General features: G+C 39.4%; 1 protein-coding gene across 1 annotated transcript in view; it reads right to left on the bottom strand.

Moving 5' to 3' along the window:
* Positions 1-23,744, bottom strand: part of DYNC1H1 (dynein, cytoplasmic 1, heavy chain 1) — a gene marked incomplete at its 5' end in the record, with an annotated part of 42,243 nt that extends 18,499 nt beyond the window's left edge. The window contains 44 exons of the mRNA XM_010022010.1: positions 90-204; positions 491-624; positions 1,423-1,552; positions 1,864-2,027; positions 2,241-2,406; positions 2,794-2,915; positions 3,008-3,214; positions 3,788-4,021; positions 4,280-4,420; positions 4,551-4,781; positions 5,013-5,240; positions 5,649-5,805; positions 5,912-6,150; positions 6,329-6,541; positions 7,136-7,319; positions 7,489-7,732; positions 8,013-8,172; positions 9,395-9,495; positions 9,752-10,034; positions 10,716-10,907; positions 10,991-11,179; positions 11,259-11,424; positions 12,162-12,335; positions 13,072-13,238; positions 13,451-13,597; positions 13,993-14,202; positions 14,283-14,393; positions 14,970-15,083; positions 15,458-15,613; positions 16,150-16,389; positions 16,602-16,721; positions 16,804-16,914; positions 17,026-17,202; positions 17,342-17,482; positions 17,629-17,775; positions 18,026-18,175; positions 18,770-18,949; positions 19,229-20,305; positions 20,812-21,039; positions 21,147-21,418; positions 21,598-21,784; positions 22,418-22,673; positions 22,888-23,061; positions 23,657-23,744. Coding sequence (XP_010020312.1) covers positions 90-204; positions 491-624; positions 1,423-1,552; positions 1,864-2,027; positions 2,241-2,406; positions 2,794-2,915; positions 3,008-3,214; positions 3,788-4,021; positions 4,280-4,420; positions 4,551-4,781; positions 5,013-5,240; positions 5,649-5,805; positions 5,912-6,150; positions 6,329-6,541; positions 7,136-7,319; positions 7,489-7,732; positions 8,013-8,172; positions 9,395-9,495; positions 9,752-10,034; positions 10,716-10,907; positions 10,991-11,179; positions 11,259-11,424; positions 12,162-12,335; positions 13,072-13,238; positions 13,451-13,597; positions 13,993-14,202; positions 14,283-14,393; positions 14,970-15,083; positions 15,458-15,613; positions 16,150-16,389; positions 16,602-16,721; positions 16,804-16,914; positions 17,026-17,202; positions 17,342-17,482; positions 17,629-17,775; positions 18,026-18,175; positions 18,770-18,949; positions 19,229-20,305; positions 20,812-21,039; positions 21,147-21,418; positions 21,598-21,784; positions 22,418-22,673; positions 22,888-23,061; positions 23,657-23,744 — 8,627 coding nt within the window. The remainder of the gene's footprint in view (positions 1-89; positions 205-490; positions 625-1,422; positions 1,553-1,863; positions 2,028-2,240; positions 2,407-2,793; positions 2,916-3,007; positions 3,215-3,787; positions 4,022-4,279; positions 4,421-4,550; positions 4,782-5,012; positions 5,241-5,648; positions 5,806-5,911; positions 6,151-6,328; positions 6,542-7,135; positions 7,320-7,488; positions 7,733-8,012; positions 8,173-9,394; positions 9,496-9,751; positions 10,035-10,715; positions 10,908-10,990; positions 11,180-11,258; positions 11,425-12,161; positions 12,336-13,071; positions 13,239-13,450; positions 13,598-13,992; positions 14,203-14,282; positions 14,394-14,969; positions 15,084-15,457; positions 15,614-16,149; positions 16,390-16,601; positions 16,722-16,803; positions 16,915-17,025; positions 17,203-17,341; positions 17,483-17,628; positions 17,776-18,025; positions 18,176-18,769; positions 18,950-19,228; positions 20,306-20,811; positions 21,040-21,146; positions 21,419-21,597; positions 21,785-22,417; positions 22,674-22,887; positions 23,062-23,656) is intronic.
* Positions 23,745-24,295: the final 551 nt, after the last annotated feature.

Here is a 24,295-nt window from a genome sequence, read left to right on the forward strand (position 1 = left end):
TATTTTGCTCTAGGTTTTAATGCCTTTTTCTAGAGGTTGGAGCTGAGCTTTGACTAACAGGGTTTTTAAAGTTAAATTAGCATGCCAACCTTAATTTGGTAGACACTCAAACCATTCATCCAGGCAACAAATCTTGAAAGGGTTGTTTTCCCTGCTCCACTGACTCCAATAAGCAGCAAGTGGCCCTGTGGTTGACGGAAGATTCTGAAAAAGAACATAAAGTACGTTTGGCAAGTGTTATCAACTTACTGATGCTTTTCCTTGAACATCTAAACTTCAAGTTAATACCAAAACTGACACACCTTTCCAGATAGGATCCTGCTATCTGGAAGCAAGCAGTATATCGTCTATGGACAACAACAGGATCATGCTCCATTCTTACTTAGAGTAGCCTGACTACAGAGTAAGAAAGAACACAGCATGATCCTGTTGTTTTAGAAAAAGTTTCTAAATACTATTTATACAAACAGCAACTGAAGCCTCAACTTACCGATCAATTCTTAACACATGATCCAAGACTTCATTGAACAGAACAAGTGGTACATCAAGCTCTTCTTCATAGAAGACCTTAAGCCTAGCTTTCACATAGTCTCTTAGTTCTTCTTGATCCACTGGAATATAATCCTGAAAGAATCAGTCAATACAGTATGGAATTTAAGATTATAGGAATTTCACTTACGGATCAATTTATGAGTACATGAAAGCAGAACTATTTTTGATACTTACTTACTTAGTTACTTACTTAAGTAATAATCCTTTACAAAAGCTGTACTCATTTAACTTGTGTAGGAACATGTCCACAGCCTAAAGTGCCAGGGACAGCAGCACAGGGTTTGAATACTCTATCTACTGAACCTATCATAGCTTTAATCTGTGCTGCCAGTCAAAGAGACTTGGGAAAAAGCATGACTGACTTACTCCCCTCCCTCACTTCCTCAGTTTATTTTAAACAGCCTTTCCTAGCCACTTGCTACTGGCAGCAGGCTAGATGAACTTTTGCCTTGACCCTGGAGGATTTCTACAGATTGCACAGCCGGATGGCTTCAGATTGCAAGAAACAGTCCACCATAAAGAGCACAACATCAGCATTATCCAAAGGTCACTGACTTTTCCCAAAAGATTCCATAAGCAGTAACTGTCATCAACTTTCTGTAAGCGTTTTACCGTCCTTGAGAAATATTATCTAATACTGCCTGTATGTACAGTGGTAGATCTTACAATAGCACCCCTGGCACAACAGCTATTAACTTTGTGGTTAAGAGCTTGCTTCAGATAATCATAGGAACAGCTTCTCGGAGATCACCTTAACAAAAGGATGGGCACTGATTATCATGCTAATATAGATGCAGATAGCCTGTAAGAGCTGCATCACTCAGTTGCTCCCAAATTTATTTATTTATTTATTTTCAAATTTTTACTTACCTTTGACAGCCAGTTGCTGTACAAGATAGGTCTGCTCATAGCTTTTTCTTTGTCAATATTGGGGAAGTGTTTCAGAGCAACCATATCAATGTTCTCATCAGTCCACCGTCTCTCCTCATCTTCTACGAGTCTGAATAAAGAAACAAGTCAGACACTACAAATTCGCTGTAATAAGAGGATATAATCACATCACAGAGCAATGCTATGACCAAAGTATGTTTCTGCTTTGCACAGATACTACTCCCTAGAGTGTAAAGTTAGAGCAAAGGGAAATAGTTTCTATTGTATTCCAGCTGTTTAACATGAAGCACTCTTCAGTTTTGTCTTCTAATGAAAGTTGGTAAGGAGTAGGGAAAATTAATTTTTTTTTTTGTTTTTTGTTTGTGTGGGTTTTTTTGGTGGTTTTTTTTTTTTTGATTCCCCGTCTGATGTTTATTTTACCTGTCTTGGAAGAGACGTAAAGCTTCATGGGCCCAAATCCTGATCAGGCCTTCAACTGGTAAGGTTTCCAGTGGTCTTAATGCTTCGAATATGCCTCGCACCCATCGAGTCATTTCACGAGGTGAATAGATGTAGTGTGGCTGTGTGTCTTGAGTGAATCTCTCCTAAAAATTTAAACTTAATTAGTTAGTTCATCCTAAATTTGCACCCTATTTTTTACAGACCTTGGCACTGCAAGATATAATTTTGTTAGCATCATCCAGTGGCTTACTTAGTTGAGTTTCTGTATACATATTATCCACATGAAAGGCAAACAATACATGTCAAATGAAGGAAGACTTCATTATTTGCGGTAGGGGTTGTATTTGGCAACTTACCTGAGACATTGTGTAGAATTCTACCATAGCAGCAGTGAGAGGTTCTGCGTATGTGCGAAGTGATGGGATCAGCCTTAGCATTGCACGATTGAAAGTTCCATATATCTGAGTAAGTGAAGCTGGTCCAGGATAGTCCACATAAACCACAGGAACGTGTCGTAAAAATCTGAAAGATTAGCATATTACAGAGTCTGGAAAGTCAAATTATAGCTTGTACTACTTTCATTATCTTTTGCCTAAACTAAATTAACATCTTGATACAAAATTACCAGCAGTAACTGCAGTTGGTTTGATTAGTGACTCAGACCACAAAGCATTCTGAAGTATCCACAACACTTCAGACAGGTCATTCAAGAATGACTCCACTGGCTGGCTGTCCTAAGAACCAAGTTCACAACCAAGGAACACAATTTCAGCACAGCTAGCATTAAACAATTGTATTAAGAACAGACTATGATCAATGCTTCAATTTTGACCTCTATTCTGTTGTTATATGGAGTTGTATGTATGTATATATGGATGTATATATGAGTTATATGGAGAGACATATTACCTGTGCGAGAGAGGTTTTCTTCCAGGATCTGTAGGTGGATTACATGCACCAACAAACTGAATTCTCTCCAGTTTCACCCATGTCTGGTCTGATGTACGATAGAATCCTCCATGTTCCACCATCTGGAAAAAGCCAGGAGTAAAATAAAATCAATGGAACATTGTATTTCACTGAAAATAACTTATGGTGTAGTCAATTACAAAGAAAAACAAACCTGTCTAATGAAGGATATGACTCTCTGTGTGCCATACTTATCCATATCTGGCAAGTTGATTTCATCACAGAACAGCACCAACCACTTTCCTAACTGCACAGGAGCCAACACCACTCCATTAGGTGTACGCCTGTACTCACAGTAGTGATCAAAAGTTTTCAAGAGCAGTTCTGGAGTTGTAGCACTAGAAAAGTTGAGTCCAACCACCTTAAAAAGAGAATATTGAGAAAAAGTAGTTAAAATACACTCAGGCTTGAATAAGAGTACATCAAGAGTCCTGAAAACAGGTATGTTTGGCTATCCATGGTGGAAGTACATATACCATCTGTATTTCAGGTAAGCCTGTATTCTGACTGTATACTGTTAGCTTCTCACTGCAGGTTCTCCATTTACTATGCAGCAACATCTCCTGCCCAACCTTGTGCTTAGAATATTACAGCTTCACATAACTGTTTCTCCACCTAAATACACTGAAGGATGAGAGCTATTAAACATTACCACCATTTTTTAAACACTAAATGGAGGAACACTCCTGTATTATTGAAGTAGCAAAGGAAGTAGTTTTTAGGTTAAAGATCTTGAGATAAATTTAGATCCTGCTCAAGAGAATTTTTATTTCTTGCTATGTATACAAATGACTGACTGAGGTGGAGGTATCACTGAATTCTGGTTAGCAAATTGTTTTCCTGCTAAATCAAGACTGCTTTAATATTTAAAGAGATTAGAGACTACTCTGTAATTCACACCTGTGCATACACACTCTCTCTCTCTCTCTCATACCTCCATGTCAGGCAGAGCTCTGAGAGCACTGAAGAGGGTCATGGTCTTTCCAGAACCTGGTGGGCCACACAGCACTAGAGGTTTGTGTTCTGCCAGCCAAGTATACAGCAGTGCTTCATGACGAACTGTGTCTAGGGTTGGTACTACAACATCAGGAGCTGCAACTTTGTGTGTTTCAACTTCAATCTGAGGAACCTTGGATTGCCAGGGCACCCATTCACCTGTAATGGACACCTAGACGTATAAAAACATGATAGGACAATTTAGAACAGGAATATACCCCAACTTTAAGTTAAAATATTTTTTAAACCACAGAATAGTTTGTGGCATCAAATTTGACGTGTTTATTTAAACAGGCAGCTTGATAGCTGAACTGTGAAACTGTAAAATTTAAGATAGTCTAGCATTTTGTTTTCCAGTTTCATCTTCAAAATCTGAAGCAAGCTCCCAAGAACACAAAAGAGCAACACTTCTATCATAAGAAAGGTTTACCTCATAGTCAATTATAGGTATGTTGGGTGCAGTTGGCAGTGGCACAGTGGTGATTCTCCTTATGTATTCTCCCAGTTCTGTTCTCATTTTCAAACGACTGTCTCCAGAAAGAGACCAGAGTATTGCATAGACCAGGTACCTCTGCAAGAAGCAGTAAAAGCAGCTATTGGTTTTACAGCAATGGAACAAAACCTAATGAACAATCAATAAAACCCAAGTGCTATAGTGACACATCAAACACAGCAGTCACTTAGCAGCATATTGTATTTACCTGGATGTAGCGCTCTAGTTGATCTATCTGCATTGGAAAGTCTGGATGATTGGCATTGTACTGGGCTACGTTGCGGCAAGCTTGATGCAACATGGAGAACAGAGAACCAAGACAGCGCAAGCGGGTAAGATCCATAATATGCTCCAACTTGAAAGCATGCTCAAGTGCTTTAGTTACAAGGCCATTAGATGTGAAATATGGCTGCATTATTGTTGCAGCATCTCTCTGAATCTGTTGGGGGAGACAAACACTGCTCAAAGCATTTGCTTCTCATTCGATTACCAGGCAGCAGGAAAAATTTTATTTAAGGTTTGAAATACTTCCTATTTCAATATTCTTTAAAAAGAAAAAAAAAATGTGGAGAGGAAGTCAGCTTTTCTACGATAGGCTGTCATAAATTCTAAGTACACCATACTACTTGTAATACAAGCATTCTTACTGCCTTAGCCCAAAATGTTATACCTGCAACATTGGGGATGCTGCTTCTTCTCCTTCATCTTCTTTGCCCTTTCGCCTTCGCTGAGCTTCCTCCTCACCTTCATCCAAAGGAATGCTTCTTAGTCTGGCCAGGAAGTTATTGAATATCATGTCTGTACTGAGAACATCCTCACTGAACCAGACCATGCCGCACCTTGACACAGTAGCCAAAGTAGCGTATTTCAGATCCTGTACTTCAAACATGATACGCACCTAAGAGCAGAAATACAGAACAACAGTTTGAAGTAAAACTAAACAACAAACCAAAAGCAAAACCAAACCAAATCCCTCTACTTCCCCCCAAACAGAGACCTTCTAAAATAAATTAATTTGTGTTTAGCCTCTGAATAATCAATAGCAGCATTAAAATATCCTAAGGCAAATTCATCATTATGACTGTTACACTGGTCTTTTATATAATCCACAGAGTTTGTCTTATAAGGTCAGGGTGACTTTAATGTGAAATGTTTGTTTCCACAAAAGCTCCTAACTCCAGCAAACTACTGCCTGAGTTCAGTACTACTCTGCTTGTGATGAGAAAGAGGGACTAATATGGATTAAGGTAAAAGCAACAAGTTTATAGGACAGCACATAAGCATCATGTAAAAAAAGGAACATTACATTTGGTGGAAGGCTGAGACGTTCTCCATTTGGCAGAGTCAGTAGTTTGTTGTCATCCAAAACAGAGTTCAAGTTCTCAACCCATTCAGGGTCTACATCACCATCAAAGATAATCCACTGACGTTTTTGTAGTTCACCTCTCACATTGTCTATGATTCTATATTAAAGGAAATAGTTATTGCAGTAAAGAACGAAGAATAAGACCAGATTGTACATGGCACAAATGTAATGGACATTTTCCATTTGTGCTATTAAAGACTCACTTTCTCAGGACATGTGTAAACAAACCATCTGTCCATTCTCTGGTGTTTGGATCCAAAGTACCATACAGGTGATCTTTGCTGATTGCTTTTGGATCTATAATATGAGCAACACCTTCCACACCCTCCAGCCGTTCAAGGGCTTTCAGAAGTACTCTCCAAGCCATGCTCTTTCCACTTCCAGAGGGACCAACCATCATCAATCCATGATTTATCTGTGTAATCTGATACAGCTGAAGAACCTGTGACAGAAGAAATGATCCATCAATTAAGTCTTAACTTCAGCAATCAATCTAAGCTTCAGTGTATTACTCACTTCAGACAAGAGAAAGGAAAAAGCTTTCCAACTTTCATAATAAAAAAGGAAGTTTAGTCTTATACATGAACTTCCAAGTCCACATTTTCAGTTTTATATTTTACCTTTTCAACCCACATGCCACCAACTTCTTCTCCATCACCATAGGTAAGGTACATTTCCTGACACACTTTCTTAAGCTCCTCTCGTAAGGCTGTCATCTCCCCACGATGATACTGTACTCCAGGGAACACATCGGAAAGGAGACTGAAAAGCAATGGAATGTCTTCTGCAACCAGTTTTGGTACCATAGTTTCACATACACTTTGGATCAGGATCTGCAGAGAGAGTCACATTTAAGTTAAGATTTTTGTTAAGTTTGCTTTACCAAGTGTGTTTGACAAGGAATATTTCAACTAAATACTTCATCGATAAAGCACTAGACCAGACTGGTCTTAGTAAAAACAACCACTGATGGGGTTTCAACTTTGAAACTACACAATGAATTCCTACTGATTTGCAGTTTATACAACTACAGTTTCTCATGCCTCTCCCTTCACTATGCTTTTGGTATTAACTGCTGAGGAACTGAGCAGCAGTAAACATCATGAACAAGTCTTTCACCAACCCTGGAGGTGTTCAAGGCCAGGCTGGACAGAGCCTTGGGTGACATAGTTTAGTGTGTGGTGTCCCTGCTCATGGCAGGGGGGTTGGAACTAGATGATCTTAAGGTCCTTTCCAACCCTAACTATTCTATGATTCTATGATTCAGGGACTCCTAAGACACGTTTAACTTGGTGCTTCTAAGCTACCAAATTACCACCTTCTGTAACTAACATTACTCTGCTTGCATGGCTTAACACTAAATAGTAAACACTGTAAGGTTATTTGCTTTGTTTATTGTGCATCCTGTACTCTATCACACACATTACCTCTTGTTCTGGTAAGTTCTCAGCAATTTCTCCTTCGTCAACAACTTCACCACGCTCTTCTTTCTCCCGCTTTATTCTCTGAATCCTCTCCCTCTTCACGTTACCTGCACTAACCAGCACGCTCTTCAAGGCTCTCAAGCCAAAATCATAGTGACTTTGGGAGGACAGTTGTTCATCACAAAGCCTAAGAAGCAATAGAGATAAAATACGATTTGATTCTGAATAGAGACAAACACAAGACTCAGTAAATGTCATTGCTTTCTTGAAATGACACTGCTGCACAACATGCACAGTGAGATACAAAGAACATTATAGCTCTACTTTTACTGACTGAAACCAAACTTGTTACTCACTTGAAGAATGGTACTATCTTGTTGGCAAGCACTTCAGCTGTACGGAAACCTTGGGAGTACAACATGACCTGGGCAATCAGCTGACGGTCTGGTTTTGTCATTGCCAAGCTACGGAATAACTTCTTCAAATTGTCAGGCAGATTTGATCTGCCTGCGTAGCCAGGGTTCATGGTGATGAAGATAGCCATGTCAGGGCTCACTTTGACTTGTTTGTTCAGCAGCTCGCAAGTAATAGGTGTTGCAGCTGAAAAGAGAGTGCATTTAGTTACACCTGAGTCGGCAATCAATCACCCTGAAAACAGAAATCATACTTTATTCTATTTCAGTTTCCTACAGTAATGGACAGTAGGTCCACTAGTACTGCAACTGAAATACAGATTTCTACCAGCTGAAAGCTGACTTCAAGTTTTTAAGTTTTGGTAGAAAGTGGCTTTGTCTTTGGCAGAAATATAACTAGTCAACAGAAGACTACGAAGGATGTTAGAGAGGCTATATAACACTATTACAAATGAACAATTACGTACTCTTGTCATAGTTGGGGTTGGAATGTTCTCTCAAAGCTTCCTGGATGCACTGAACTTGCTGTGAAACAGCAGAAAGCATACGCTCCTCCAGTCTGTTGAACTCATCAAAGCAGCCCCATGCACCTACTTGGCAAAGTCCCACAAAGATGCGTCCCATTGCCTGCATGTAGAAGGGAAAAGTCACTGAAGTTGCATGACCATTCTTGCCTATGCATAGCATAGAAGAGCATGTTAGACAATGCATCTATGGCAGGAAGGAGCTGTATTTATAAGTAGGTTACCACCTCTGTAGTACTGTGAGTTATTAAATGGGTCTAACTGACTTTTGGATGTTCATAGCTTCACAGAATCACAGAAAATGATCACAGCTTCCTATCACTATATACTGTACTGCAGCGTGTTCATGAAACAGTCAAAATAAATCCACTGCATAATGTTTTGTTTACTGATTAGTTCCAGTCCTTTATGGCAAGGAGGATACTAGAACTACAAAATATTTCAGAAGGTGTGGATTTAAGGGCAGAAATGAGTACCTGGGGAAAGGTTCACTGGAGCATAAACAGAGTAACCCATTCCAGCATGGGATCTCCTTCTCCTCTAAACTGTCAGGGGTAGGAAGGGGACTGGGGGCAAGAAAGGAGTAACACACACTATCTGTGATCTCACTGCTCCCTAAGGATCTTCTTACAGTCCCCACTATGGGCCAAATGGTCCTGGACTAAATGGACCCCTGGTCTGATTAAAATACAACTATTCAGGAAAAAACCCAAACAGATGGGCAACCTGGCAGAGTCCATGAAGTACTGTGATTCCTTGACAATGTTTTATATTGTCTTTTATACATACACACCTAACCAAGGCTTTTATTTTGAGACATTTGCTGTGTTATAATTTACAGAGGCATTGCATGTGGGTCTCAGCTGGAAGATGTCATTATTTTTGAAATATCAGGGTAAATTTTCTTAGTTTTGAAGAATCACGCTGAGGCAAGCTCCACAGTTATGTTGCAAAGGATTATTTGATAATAGTACAGCTACTTTAGCAGTCTCACAGTCTCATTTGTTCTCCATTAAACCAGTACTACCTATGCAAACTAAACAGTTTAAGTTACTTTCCCAAAGCCAGTCTTACGCCACCACCCTGTACTTCCTCTCTCTTTAGCTATTGAACTAAAAAACCAGAACCCCTCCCCCAGCAATGCTCTTCCTCACTTTTGCTTTAGGCATTTTTTGATACAGAGCATCTACATGACCCACAGATACTGGCTCAGTTAAGACTTACAGATTATCATGCTGAAAATAAAAACTGCTGTTTCAGAGTTCTAAAGAGACTCTTATAGCTTATTAGCAAAGACTACATTTTTTTTTAATTAAACAGCTTACCTGGAAGTCAAATGTTTCATCACAGTTGAAAACCAACACAAAGCGGCCCAGCTGATGTCCAAGAGCCTTAACAGATTCTGTTTTGCCAGTACCAGCAGGACCTATTTTTGAAGTGGGACAGATAGGTTTCAATGTTTATCACCTGAGGTACTCACTGCCAGCATGCCAATTCTAATGGTCCCAGTCAAGAGGGTTCAGTGAAACCTAGACCTGATACAACTTCCCCCAAAAGATTGTTTTGGTCTTCATTATCTTAGTTATATGTGTGCTGTATGTTTATGTTAAAGCTCTGTCTTAGAGATAGGAAGAATTTATATACTTGTCTCAAATTTTTACTGTACTTCAGTACAAACTTACCAAATGGTGATCCTCCAAGTCTTGCCTCCAAGGCTTGTGTCATTGTCAGGTAACAGCGGTCAGTAAGAGGAGTCTGTACTAGCTTATCCTGAACACCAAGGTACTCAAAACCATAGTTGAATTTGGCATTTGCCATCTGAATGGAGAGCTGTTGCAACACGTCTGTCTGCTTTGGGTCAAAGTAGAACCGCATTTGGCTGAGCCACTCAAAGGATTTGGAGTTGTCGACCTTGCTTTTGATCAGTGATCTTGTAACATCTCTCTGGTGCACCAACTCAGTGATCTGGAAAATGAAGTAACTCCTTAGACCACTGCAATACAGCCATTGCTAACAGAGCCAGGAATCCTACAGCTTCTCAGATTACTGTAGTAAATTGCCATCACTTAGAAATCATGATCTACTAACAGTCTCTGCCTTAAAATCTGTTGCTACAAACACAAACCTAACATTGCTGACTGCTCTTACGGACTTCCATAGCTTTCAGCAAAGCACTCCAGTCCAGTCAATCTGCTAATCCATTACACTACTGAACTATGTATTTTTCTTGCCAGAAACTATGAAGACAAGTACTCCTAAAGCACACGAGATATTTCCCTCTATAAAGCTACAGAAATAATCTAGGATGATTTTAACTTTCCCCCCTCAATCCTTACCCACAAAAAAAAGCATATAATAATTACAATAATAAACAGCTTCATGAGATATTTCATGTTTGAATGAAAGTATCAGTAACTTCCATATTTAGATCAATTCAGTGATCCTAGTCTGTAATATGTAATAATGCATTAAGCTGACTAGAGTGAAAAACTACCACCTACACGATGAGGGCTTGATGTAGTTGCTTAAATCGCATGAAACTGCCTCCTAAAGGAAAAGTAAGTCTTAAGATTAATCAATCTTTTCATTAAACTTCTAAAAATCTTCACTTACAAACCCAGAAGAGGAAAGGAAGTTTTTCCTTACCAAGTGCTCCAGTTTCCTCCTGCGAAGAGGTGGCTGCTCCATCAGCACAGAGTCTGCCAGGACATTGAGTGTGACCTCAACATTAGCTAGCACAGACTGGAGAGGACTGTTGCCTCCCGCTCCACCTGTATTGAGGGCTGACTCGACATTCTCAGACCAGGCAATCTGGGCTGACAGGACAACAAGCTGAGCCTGTGTAACAAAAATCCTCATCAGACAGTTTTCCTCACTGAAGTAACCAATTTGCAGTATACTTAAGTGTTCCATATTGATACCTGGTACTTGTCAATCCAAGAGATGTAGACTGCTGGATCAATTGAAGTTGCTTTTCCAAAGATTTCCACTTCAGTAACAGATTCTGCAAGCAATTTAGCAAGGGTCACCCTCATTTCTTTTTCAACAAGAGTGAGCCACTCATTGATCTTGGGATGTTCTGTGATGGAGACAGGTGTTTTGAACAGCACCTGCCAAGAATTAGGTTTAAGTCAGCCCACATTCACTTATTTTCAGAGTTTTATTTAAATAGAAACACTGCAGCTATACCTCCTCTCCTTCACGTGAGGATATCCCAAGAACCACAGAATTGTCTTCATTGAGAATAATGCTAGAAACGCCAGCAAACATCTTCTTGAAGTGTTTCTGCAGCTTAGCAACATTTTTGCTGTTTCCAATGATTTCAAGCAAGTCTTCATCACCAACAAAATAAAACCTAAAAATCACATAAAATTAGATCTATATCAGATTCCAACTATCACTTTTAATTTATTTATGCTTCATAGATGGCCACTATATGGGAGTAACTGACATTTACTTCCCCAACATCACAAGAGTGCACAAACCATAAATTTAACTAGGACTTACACTTCAGTTCTAAGATTAAATGTCAGTTCTTGTCATCTGTCCCATACAGAAGTGTATATATGCTCCATAGCGTGGATCTTTTCCTTACTTATCCATCCCTGAAGTACCCACAGCAGAGCTCGGGACTCAGTCAAGTATATGAGGCAGGGAGAACTCCAACTCAGTACCTCTCTCACCATTACCCTCTCGTGCTAAAGTGACAGTGTAGGTGAGGACTACAGGTAGGTCAGAACCAACTACTTAAATAACGGATTGTCATAGTTTAGACTGTTCTTCCAATCAAATGCCAAAATTAGGCTGTTCAAAACAGAACCTGTAGGTTTACAGAAATCAGCTGCAATGGTTCCTTAAGCAGTATCTGAATCCTACAAGCAGCCACAGATAAGCAAGTAAGGGAAGTTTTAGTTCCATTTCCTGAGAAGCAGCTATAACTGAATTCCCTATTTAGACAACACAGATTTAAATAGTCGTAACATCTTACATATATACAAAACATAAAAATTTACAGAGGCTTTACAGAACAGTACATCAATTCCTGCACAAACATCAAACTACTTCAAGAGTCAACCAAAGTCAACTTCTTACCGAGGAAAAGAGGACCGCTCTCTTTCCAAGTATTCTCCCAGTGCCTTCTGTATCTTCCCAAGCAAGTCTGCCAGTCTCTCTAATGACCTCTGCACACCTTGGATGTTAAGAACATCCATCACAAGCGGAGATTTGGACACCTTTTTCATGAGTGCCAAAAATTCAGTGCTGATGCTGCAAGTAAAAATAACACAGTACATTACTGCAAACTCAGTAATCACAGCCTGCAGAACATCAAAGTTATCAGTCTCTAAACGACCAATGCCTCTTTAATTGCTGCAGCAGCCCTAGGAAACACAAGGCTAAAGCCCCAAAATAGCTCTTCATCTACTTGAGGTCCACAACAACATAATCGAACTTCTTTGCAATGTTCCATTTATCAATTCCATTGCTGAAGGTCTACTTGTTCTCCATTTCCTGAAGAGTCTGATCTGACTGGAAGTGTATGGAATGAATAAGGATGACCAAAGCAACTTAAAGCAGAGGAAAAAAATTATGTTTGAAGGGTGAGACTGAAGGCTGCAGCTACAGAAATCAACCAGCTTGTTGCAGTCACAATGCCAGAAAAATCCTTGAGGTTGCTGAGCAGAACTAGCAAGAAAACTGACTGAATCCTAACCATCTTCTAAAAATTGCACATCAGCCTGTTTATTACAAACCTTTTTCTGTCACAGATGTCTACATGGCACCTCTTGCCATATCCATTTGCTTGATGTACTTAATGCCTATAGCAGGGCTGTAAGCCACCTGGACCAGATTAGTATTTTCATATGTATATATATAACATATGGACCAGTTAGTAATGAATACAACTTTTCAACATAGAGTGCTACACTGAACTCATGAAGTTGCAGGCCTGTCCACATGGTGCCTCAAGGGAAGCAAGAAAACAAAGCAATTAAAAAGTAACCTCTGGAACCGCTGGGTCTCCACAGGGAGCAAGTGCTTGATGTCCGCGCTACCAGTGAAGATACCCTCCAGGTAGACCCATCGCCTTTGGACATCTATCCAGACATCAAAGAGTGCCATGATCCGGTTGAGCTTATCTTCCCAGCTAAGGGCATCTTCCTCAAACACCTAAAGTTTAAATGTTGCATTAACACTCACTGTAACAGTATCAGGACTTTGACTGCTACTAATTATTAATAGAAGCAGTTGCTTGAGAGTTACAAAACATGCATACGCAATTAACTGTTGTCAATTTAATCAGGCCCTGATGACAAATACATACACTGAACAAGAGAAGGCAGAATTAAACGAAGGTTCTTCAGGCCTTGTTCCCACTTTACCTTGTAGTATGGTGATAGCTTCATAGCAGACACACTGTTAATGTGCTCTTTTACTTTGTTGAAAAGGTCATCCCATCCACGAATCAAACGACATTTGTTCTGGTAATTGACCAAGTCCAATTCGTAAGTGTTCCACACTTCCCTTATCTGAAGAAAAAAAATGTTTTAAGATATGACATCAATAATTTCTGCTGCAACATATTACAAAGGAAAAATGTATTACAGTAATAATATTTTACTTTTTTTACCCAATGATTGTGTTTGGTTTTTTGATAGAAATACTGAAAATATGATGCATCTAGATAAAACTTATACCAGGTAGAGTGTTCGTAGTCATTATCAAGAACTGCTTTTCCCAAATGATGCAAGTTTCATCAGAAGAAGCTTACATAGCTTTACTCTGTTCCCCAAAACAGAGCACTCATGGAGTCTCAGCACTTTTATCAACAGCTTAAACTGACATGTTTACGAGACAAGTGTCAGCCACCCAACAGCAAGCCTATGATTTGCTATGACATGCATACATGCAAGTTGATACTAGCCTGTTTCAAGAACTCTTCCAAAGCCATCTCTCCCTGAGCCACGAGCAGCACATCTTTGACGATTGCTTCATTTCTCTGTAAATCGACATCCCAGATCTGACCCAGGGTCAATTCTGAGACAACCCAGTTAACATGAAGCCTTTTCATCAGTTGTTTCCAGTGACGATCTTTAAGTGCCTCGGACTTCAGTTCAATAACTAACATGTTTATCTACAGAGAACAAGAAAGCAAGTTACATCCTTGAAAGTGAACTATAAAACCCATGCATTTTACAAATGAGCGTAAGTTACCTTCATGTAGCCCTTAAGAAGTCTCTGGACATACTCATAGGAGGCATACTGTCGCAAGCGGGCAGGGAAGTTTTTCAGTTGGTTCAGCAGAGCATCTAAGTTTTGTCGAAGCTGTCAGTAACATAAAAGCAATGGAATCTTTCTCTGCAAGTGCTGCACACGTAGTTGTACAAGTTTCAAGCGAGAGGTTTACAGAAACCTCTCACTAATGAGACAGTAACAGTACAGCTCTTTTAGTGTTAAGATGTATTTGCGTATTTGCATAATGACATGATATTGTTACAGGCAGTTTATGCCTTAAGTGTTCCTACTGCTCTCTACCTCCTGAATATTGAACTAGAACTGAAGCTGTTCTTTCAAACATATAATGAAGTTTCCATAATGAGGTCCAAAAGCCTACTTAAAAATAGCATTCTCTGTCAATGCAGTCCAATCTCAATTTCTAAACTACTGGAATTACATAAATCCCCATCAAAATTACTGAAGTTGTGACAAACCTTGTGAATTTCTTTCTTTTTTTTAGCTTAACATGAGAAGAAACATGCTAAAAAGATATTGAAAAAGGTACCTAAACACTGAAAACAATCTGAAAAGTGACAATTGAGCATGTCTATCTCAAGAGGTCCAATTCCTAATTTGCATATGCTTGCAGCAGTTACGTTGTTTATGTATACAGAAGTGAAGTACCTTGCGAGGCTGTACTGAAACCCAGGGTTGTTCTTTCATTTGATCAATCTGTTCCCAGACCTTAGAGAGTTCAGACCAGACACCTTTCAGATCCTGCAACTCTTCGAGAGCTACCTATAATAAAAAGTGTATCAAATATTAGCAGTTATTCCTAATTTCTTCAAAGTCATGAGCATGGGGGAGTTAAATAGAGTATTTTGAACATGTAAAAGCCCTTCAGATAGCTTTCCAGTTCATACTGGCAAGAAATGCAATAGTAAGTGACCCAGATGAGATTTTTGCATCTCAGACCCCATACTAGCTTCACAAGAATAAGACAGTCAAGGAAGAGATCACAATCTCTGAAGTCCAGAATCGAGTAAGTGCGGAGATTGTGTCTTTGACACTAGAACACTGCAGGTTACAAATTCACTCTCTTAAGGGAGAGAGAGATGTAAATGAAATGTTTTTATCTGAAACGGACAAAATATTGTGAGAGCAGGTTATACCTGGACACGCTCTTCACTGCCACTGAGTAGTCCTGTATCTGTAAGTTCCAGAGCTTCCTTGGCCTTCGCACACTTCTCACGATCATCCTTCAGCCTACTGAATTTTCCTTCGTAAATGGTAAGAGCTTGAAGAGCCTCTTCTGGACGCAGGTTTCCCTAAAGGTTGCATGAGACACATTAGTCCAAAAATCCTACAGCCAAGTTGAAGCCAAGATAAAAGCAAGAAGTAAATACTAAATGTTTGTTTGTCTCATTGTTTTCCCATTTCCAGTTTGCTGACAATAAGGTTACATACTAATCCAGAGTAAGTCTCATCCCACTTTTGCAGTTTTTGGCTTTCCTGAGTAGCACTTTGGGGAAAAAAGGAAGAAAAAAGAAAAAGCAGCTTGCTTCTGAACCCCCCTACATGCACGCCTCTGACATAGCCCTTGTTTCAGCCAAAGCTTGTTAGTCACTTAAGTTGCCCAGTGTTTTGCACCTAACAGAGGCCTATGTTTTAAGAGCAGACTTCCTTCTGCTAGCACGCGCCCCCCAATCAGCATATTGGCAAGTTATTACAGAACCCTCAAACAGACTTTTACCATCATCTAAAATGAAAACCTGTAAAAAAAAGCACATAAATAAACTGCCTGCTTCTTACTGAATACAGAGACTCTACCTTATTTGCTGAATGAGTATTAATCATGACTTACTGTTACGGGCTTTGTTTTCTCCCAGTCTGTTAGCAAGTCAGTTGTTCGGCTCTCCACTGCACGATCCTCTTGAACTATCTTCATCTGCAAATTTGCTACTTGTTGTTGAATGGCAGAATCCTTTCTACGCATAATGTCATTAAAGGCACCCCATTCTCCTTCAATGTTGTCTATGTACAGCCAAGAGGACGGAAACTGGAATCTTTGTTTCTCAAGCAAGCGCTGACCATTGCGATAAAGCTACAAGAAACAGTGATTGTAAGTTAAAAAGACAAAACTAACTTAAGCTGCAAGGCTAAATACTCAACGTACTTTAACAAGTGCTCACTACAGAATTTACAGGTTATGAAGCTCATGTCTTTTCTTTAAGAATTTGAGTATCATGAAGCTATGTAATAAGAACTAAGCCTGACATTTCCAGAAGAAAGTTATCATTTAGCAAGACAACATACCTCAACTTGCTTTTCAAACTGCTTGATTTTACGTTTCAAGGACTGCACGTACGTGATGAATGTCACTGCATCTGATGTGCTGGCAGTGTCCACTGAATGCTGCTCCAGTTCTTGACGGGACTGTTTGGGGCACAAATCAGTATTTCAGAAGTCTAGAACAGTTGACTTGAAAGTGAGAAACTGGAATTTGGACTAGTCTTACCTTTGAAATCTGTGAATGAAACTCTGTCATATTCTGGCCAAGCATTTGGCCAAATTTGCTGAGCACTTCCTTGTGCCAGGAGTCATATTTCAAGTTCACCTTTGATTGTACCTATGATTGAATAAAGTTACATAATAGTAATCTGTCAGCCTTGCTATTTTATGGTATACACTCAATCTGAAATTGAATTATTTATCATACAGACCAATTATAATTTCTTACCTTGCCATAGTCTATGACAACAGGTCCAAATTCCTTTCTGGTTTCTGCATTGTCAAATGTTCCTCTTGCCTTTCTTATCTGAACTAAAAGGGCTTGCCACTTATTCAGGTCTTCTCCAAGACGGTTGTATATGTTTTCAGCCTGCATATCCCACAGACACTGGTACTGCAGCCAAACCTGATTGAGGTATTTCACAAACAATGTTCAGAACTTCTCTAGCATATTCCAAAAAGATGTGTGTCCCCAACCCTCAGGAAAACTGAGAGAAGGGTCACTTTCATTTTAGCTGTAGCATTACGTGGCATTAGCCTCCTACCTTGACATACTGCTCCACTTCAGTTACAATTCCCATGATAGCAGAGTATGTCTCCTCCAGAGCTGCAGGGCCATCAGGCATCCTTGTCAATGCATTACGATAGAATTTCTCTTCCTCAGACAGCTCATAATGCACTCCGACCTAAGAACCACAATTATATGTGTGATATGCATGAATTTCCTGGGCACTCAGATTCACTGCTAGAGCAACACATTAAGATACCAAGCACAACTAATAGCAAAGTGAAAATAATTGCTTGGACTTACATATAGCTTCATTGTACTTACCTGGTATCTCTGACTTTGAATTCTTGGTAGTGACAGGATCACCGTCTTCCAAAAAAACATTTCTTGATAAAGTTTGTACCTACACTCTTCAATTGGTGGATTCAAGTATATCACCTGGTTGGTTATTCTTAGCTCATGTACGATGTTCTGCAGAAACAGTAAACGGAGTTTTATATATAGACAAGAATTCTGGACCTCAAGAAGAAGCAAACACTGTTGAAAAATCAACTTGTAGTTAAAGGGGAGGCAAGTATTCCTCGAAAAACAGATGCAGAAAAAATATCTGCCTCTCACATAAGCCTCAGATAAAATTCTTGGATTAAGTAACTGACAATAACGTAAAAAAAAAAAAAAAAAAAAAAAAAAGACAGCAAACCCCCCCAGCGACAAAACTTACTTTGATCTTGGGTTCACCACCAGGCTTATGGCTCACTTGAGGAGCATCTGTATCCATGTCAACTTCTGCTTTGTCATCTGCTTGTCCAAGAAGAACTTGGGTCCAGGCCCTCAGTCCAGCTTGCAAACGAACACCCAGGATTCTTTCAATCTAAAGAAAATAAGCCACACTGCAGCAAAAAGCTGTATATTCACTGCATAAAGATCCCCACTATTGATATATTCTAACACCATGCATACTATGGTGCCTCAAAGAACCAAGTGTTCCTCTAGTAAGTCACTAAAGAAGTTTAGGAGTTTTGGTAAATTTTCACTGAATAAAAGCTCAAAGCTTCTCCTGTCCTCATGGACTTAAACAATATTAACTGCTTTGAAGTTGGCTGAAACTCGAAACTTAACAGGCAGAACCAAATAATATAAAGGCAGCGGGTCTTTGCTTCCAGTATAGCAATTTTTCACCACCCTTTATCTATCTCGCTCACCAGCACCTTCTAGGCAGTCAAGCTATATCAAACTTTTTTAATTCAAAGGACAAAACTCTCCTTGAACTAGTTGATCCCAAAAGTGAACATCAGAAAATAAACAAGTCTTGCACCTTCTGCAAAAAGCACACAAAATTTTCAGAAAATGGAGAGACAGAATTTTCCCTGGGTGACTATGAAGAATATAATAAAAAAAAACATTTGTACCCAATTAAAATGTTTTTTTTCCTAAATGTATACTAACCCCTTGATCTCAAACCTACCTCTATATCCAACTTATTGACCCAGATTGGCAAATTTGAATATGAATGAAGATTTAAGTCATCCACAGCTTTCTGAACCCTGTTCAAGATTTCAGAGAAAGTCCTGTGATCATACATGCATGTTTCCAATGATCTCACTTCCAAGTCTATTTTCTCTTCAATAATGAGCAGATCATCCACCTAAAATAGTGTAGGAAAAATGGGATGTTTAGTTTAACAGTGAGAGTCAACATTAATTGTGCAGTAACGGTTAGACACTTCTCTATTTAGATTCAGCAAGCCTACCAATTCTAGTAATACAAGATCCATTTAGCTCCCAACTTGTGCCAACTCTGATCAGCTACTTAACCAAAGAGCTATAGAATAGGACATCAGCTATCCAATTCCACTTTCGGTTAACCACACTGCTGAAGAAATATCAATGTAAAGATTTTGCAGAATTAGAAAGAAAAAACAAACCTTTTCTTGGAAACTGAAGACGGTCTCAGCTAAGCGCTGTACATATGGATCAAGTTTGTATGATTCCCACACGAGTGCAATTCCTTCTGCAATCAAAGCCTGCACCTCTTTCTTCAAGCCAGCAACCAGAAGTGAGATAGTATTACGCTCTTCTACTTTCTCACATGTTCGTTCATATGTACGGACACTTTCAATGAGAGAAATAGCAAATGGGTAGAGCTGGTTTGCTTGGTGAGCTTTGTTGACAATTGCTAGGGGAACACGGAAACCAAGCCACTTCAGGTTTCGGACTTCTTTCGAAAGTGTAATTATTTCTGGGAGGAAGTTGACTTTCAGTTTCAGGACATTTCCACTTCGACCTCTAACACGAGTGCTTTCAATGGTGAAAATACGACCAGACACACCGAGATTGCGTTGCTGAACTTTTCTTGCCCAGTCATCAAAGATCTCCTGAGTGTTTAGTTTCATGCGAAAGCTATCTCCATCCTGCTTTAGCTTCTGACCTTCTACATGGTTCTCCCAGCCTTTGCCAAGGACATCCTCAACACGCTTCATGTAAGCTGTGAGCTGTCTGTCAATCTGTTTTGCCCAAATTATAGACCCAGACACAGGAGGCAAGTCACGCACATGACTCATTTTACAAGCTTGACTCTGGGGGTATTGTACCTTAAATTTGTCATGAAGAGACTCAATATCATCTTTTACACGCTGGATCAATTGTGTTTGATATTCACGAATGGCACCACGAATGTGAGGTCTGACAAACAAGGCATTAAACCTGGAGAAGATTCTGAACATTTCATTGGCATTCTTCGCTGTACCAAGCTGGTCTCTCAAACGGGCAGTTATTCTTGTTTCAACTCTATCAATTCTTTCATCATACCGTTTCATTGCTGCCTCCCACGCTTCTGTACCTTCTTTGGAAACATCTAACCCATCTACTTCCTTAACATTCTCATAAGCAAGATTGACTTCTTCAATCGCATTAGCATCGGCAGCATCAAAAAGGACTTCTGCTACTTTCATATCCTGTGGTTCAGGTACCTCTCCTTGATTTTGTTGGGCGACAGCAGTCACCTGCATGAGAATCACATTTAAGTGAGTTGAATGCTTCAAAATTTACCTACAAATAGTCACAAACAGCCTGTTTTAACAAGCATTGAAAGAAAACTATTAGTTTACAAACATGTAAACAAATTAGTACCAAAACCTTAACAAACTTGCTGTCATGTTCAAATTTAAGTTCCACTATGAATAGGGCAACAGTTACTTTACAAACTTCCACTACTGTGCAGCATAATCTCATTTTCCACTGTGATTTAGCCAAGCTCAAGAATTTGCTTCCTTATTAATCTCCTCTATGTCTGGACTTGCTGTGTTTATTAACAGCTGCATGGTCACGTAGTATGTGATGTAAGTCATAATTAAAGATAAGCCTATTAGCAAGGGTTCAAAACTAGACTGGAAACAGATAGTGAAATGGAGTGTTAATTAGCTTTGTGTTGGTAACATTTTAAAGCAACGGTGAACATTCCTGAAGAAGCCACGTAGATTTGCTGTCTGGTAACAACCGAGAATATTACCTGAGGTCGCAATACTCTCACAATAACTGCTCTCAGCTGCTCATGCTGACGCCTGAATTTCCTCATTTGATCAAGACGACCCTGGAGTTTCCTATGAGCTGGATTGATACGCCAAACCATCTTCAGGTTCTCTTCCCTTTTTCTTTTCACAATATCTCTCAGCAGAACTTGTAGCTTCTCATATTCATCATCCCAGGTTTGGAATACTTCAAAGCACGCAACCATTACCTGAAGAAAGTTTTACAACAGGAACTTTAACTCCAAAATTAAATGGTTCCCTAAAGTCACTATTCAATGCAAAATGCAGCCACCTGTATCACGAAACAATACCATACCTTTTCAAACTCTTCATAGGCAACATGCATCAGTTTTCTAGTTCCCAACACTTTAAGTAGCTGAGAGCTCAGATCTCTTGAAATAGCCTCCACTAAACGCAAGGCCCTTTGGATTGGGTATTTTGTGTTTCTGATTTTTCTCAAATGGGTAAATATTGCAACAAGGGCCTGCCTTATTTTGTCCAGCTCAGTAGCAGACAGCAAGTCATTCAGTGGAAAGTCTTTCATCAGTGGATTATAGTCATTCACTGTCTCCAGAGCCTGTTTCAGACCTAAATGTAACAGAAAATATCTTTAATATAACTTTTAGTTTCATTAATCAAATCTGTAGGTTTAACTAGACCAAGGTCACTCTAAACAGCATTGTTCTTTGTACCACGACGTTCAAGTTCCAAAACAGCAAGTTTCCACAGAACATTTTTGAAAATAATTTATTGAACAGACATTTTACCTGTGTCTGTATCGAAGCTGACAGTTGCATGAAAACGCTTGCCATGTTTCAGGATATCCAGAGTCAGAAGAACTTCTGGACTTTCACGTTTTTCCTGAATGCGATATAGAGCCCGTTCCAAATTTAACCAGAAGCTTATCTCCTGTAATGCAGTGCCTGATGCAGGATCTCGATCTAATTTGGTCACCTTAAAAGTAATAGAGAGAAAGAGAATGGAAGGAGAGAAGCATTTAATTCATATGCTTCAACTGTAAAAAGTTGTTCAATTACTAAATGTACTTGAAACACGTAACACCTACTAGGTTTTAATAATTGAACCTTAGATAGTTCTGGCACTCATTCTCTGAGAAGTGTAGGAACTTCAGTGCAACAAGAGTCAAAGTTTAATTCCAGTGGTCCTGGAAGCTGGTTTTAGGACCTCCTGTGGTATCTTAACTATAGCCTAAAAAAGTCACCTGTCCAGTTCCCTGATCTCTGTCTGTATTCTAGTTAATGACAGATGAGTGAGGCAAGAAAACAAACGTTTTATGCTCTGGTGTAGGAAAAGGCACCACTATAGCAATAGGTGTTATATGTGGCCGTGGAAGAAAAAAAGCCATAGTCGTATCTGAAACGCTATTCTGAGCAACAGCAGAACAGCAGAGTTCTCTTGGAAAGTAAAAGGCAGCCGTACGAGAGATTACAAGATAGGACTGGAACAACTGTTCTGAAGCCATGGTGAATGCACCTGGGAAAATAACACACCAAACCAACAAGACCCACTTCTCTCGATTTACTGTGAAAATGTGTGTTGCTTTGTTGGTTGGTTGGGTTTTTTTACCTTTTGTATCTCTCTAATCCAGCGGTTGACTCCAGATTGTAGCTGATTGAGGAATAATGGATCCTCAGCCTTCTCACCAAAATCTGTAACCTTCGGTTTTTCTCCACGTTCATAACACTGCTTGGCAACATTAGTAATGGTTGCATGAATTGGCAGACTAATCTCTGGAATTTCAATATTCTGCTGCAGATGCAAGAGGCCCATTTCAAGTTCTGCAATCTTTTTCTCAACTGAGGGAGCCATCTTATCTCCATCTCTGAAAAAGCACAGATGTTTCCACGTATGAGGCCAAACAAAAACCACACACATTTAAGCTGTATGAACTACTTCCCCAAAGTCAGCAACAGCATCAGATGCAACTGTGTGCTTAAACCATTCCACATGACGTGCCTTGAACAGTCACTTTCTTCCTTCATTAAACACCTACCTTAATTCATAAGCAAAGTAGTGCAGCATTTATACTGAATTACCTGTCTGCTTTGCCAGATTCCCTGATATACGACTTGAAAAAGGGAGCAACAGCATTGCTGATGAAAGAATGTAACGTTTCATACGGAGAATCTTCACTGAGAGTAAGTACTCTCAGCTGGGAAGACACTGGCTTGTCAGCATCAATCACTGGTGTACGCTTAATGAATGCCAGGCTGCAGAATAGAGAAAAGAGTTACCAACTAAATATTTGAAACTTAAGTGGTGGTTAGAATAGCTTAAATCTGACTGCAAATTTAGGTCACAGGAGTCAAATGCTAAACTGCACCATCATACTTTATAATCTTTCTTCTAAGATACCTGAAAGCAATTCTTCCAATATCTGCATCTTTATACTTCAGTAATCAGCCAAACGCAGGTATCAAGGATTCTGCAGTGTGGGCACGCTGAAGAGGCCCATATCTTAGGAAGCTTCAGAGTCAAATATGCATTAAGGTAAGTGATAAATATGTAAGAGTCAAATATAACTGAACCTACTGCTGTGTACATCACTTTCGCATGTATGGCAAATTAGTAAGACTTTGTCTCTCTTATTTCAGAACTAGAAGTCCTAAATCCATTCTTTTCAGCCTCATGACACACCCTTGTTTTATCAGAGCCTCCACCCTGAAAAATCCTCCACCTGAATAAAACCACTGCATAAAGCACCAGGTAAACTGGAGGTAAATTTCTAGGTAAAGCAGGTGAATCTGCTTGTGTGGGCTTTGCATTCATAGAGTAGAAATGTCAAGAGCTATTTTACTGACTCACCTATTTGATTTTATTCCATAATGAATGTCAGTGCTGATACTGTAGGAAATGAACTCTTTTTCCTCTTCTCCTTCATCTCCCACATCCTCTGCAAAAAATACGCTATGTAAGAAGTATTTTATTTCTGAGGTACCTGCCACACTCTAACATCTTCCGCTATTATCAGACTATTTTCTAACCTTTAATTTCTACACCATTTTATCTAAATTAAGTCAAATTCAGCTTTGCAATGTCCCTCAGATTCAGAGTGGGTTCATTGTTTTTCAATGAAACTCTATTAGCTTTCAAAGGTTGCTATAAAAATATGATAAAATGTTACAACAAGCAAATTCTAACTCACATTCCGAGAGAGAAATGTTCTGCAACACAAAACGTACATTTAGTTGTAGAGTTATGCTGCCACAATGACTACATTTCAGAGCAGTAGAAAAAAGCAGCTGCTTTTTTCTTTTAAAGGTTGCTTTGTATTTTCTGACCTTGTCTTTGAAAGTGATTTGGAAATTAAGTCTCTGAACAAAAAAACCTCCTGACAAAACAGAAACCAAAGCCATGGGAAGTACTCGGGCATTACCAAAGCCAATGTACCAGAGATGATGTAATCCCTGGGAATGCAGGCAGCTGTGCTGCAATGCAGTCATT

Source organism: Nestor notabilis, unplaced genomic scaffold (genome assembly GCF_000696875.1).
Source record: "Nestor notabilis isolate BGI_N333 unplaced genomic scaffold, ASM69687v1 scaffold23179, whole genome shotgun sequence".
Lineage (NCBI taxonomy): Eukaryota > Metazoa > Chordata > Aves > Psittaciformes > Psittacidae > Nestor > Nestor notabilis.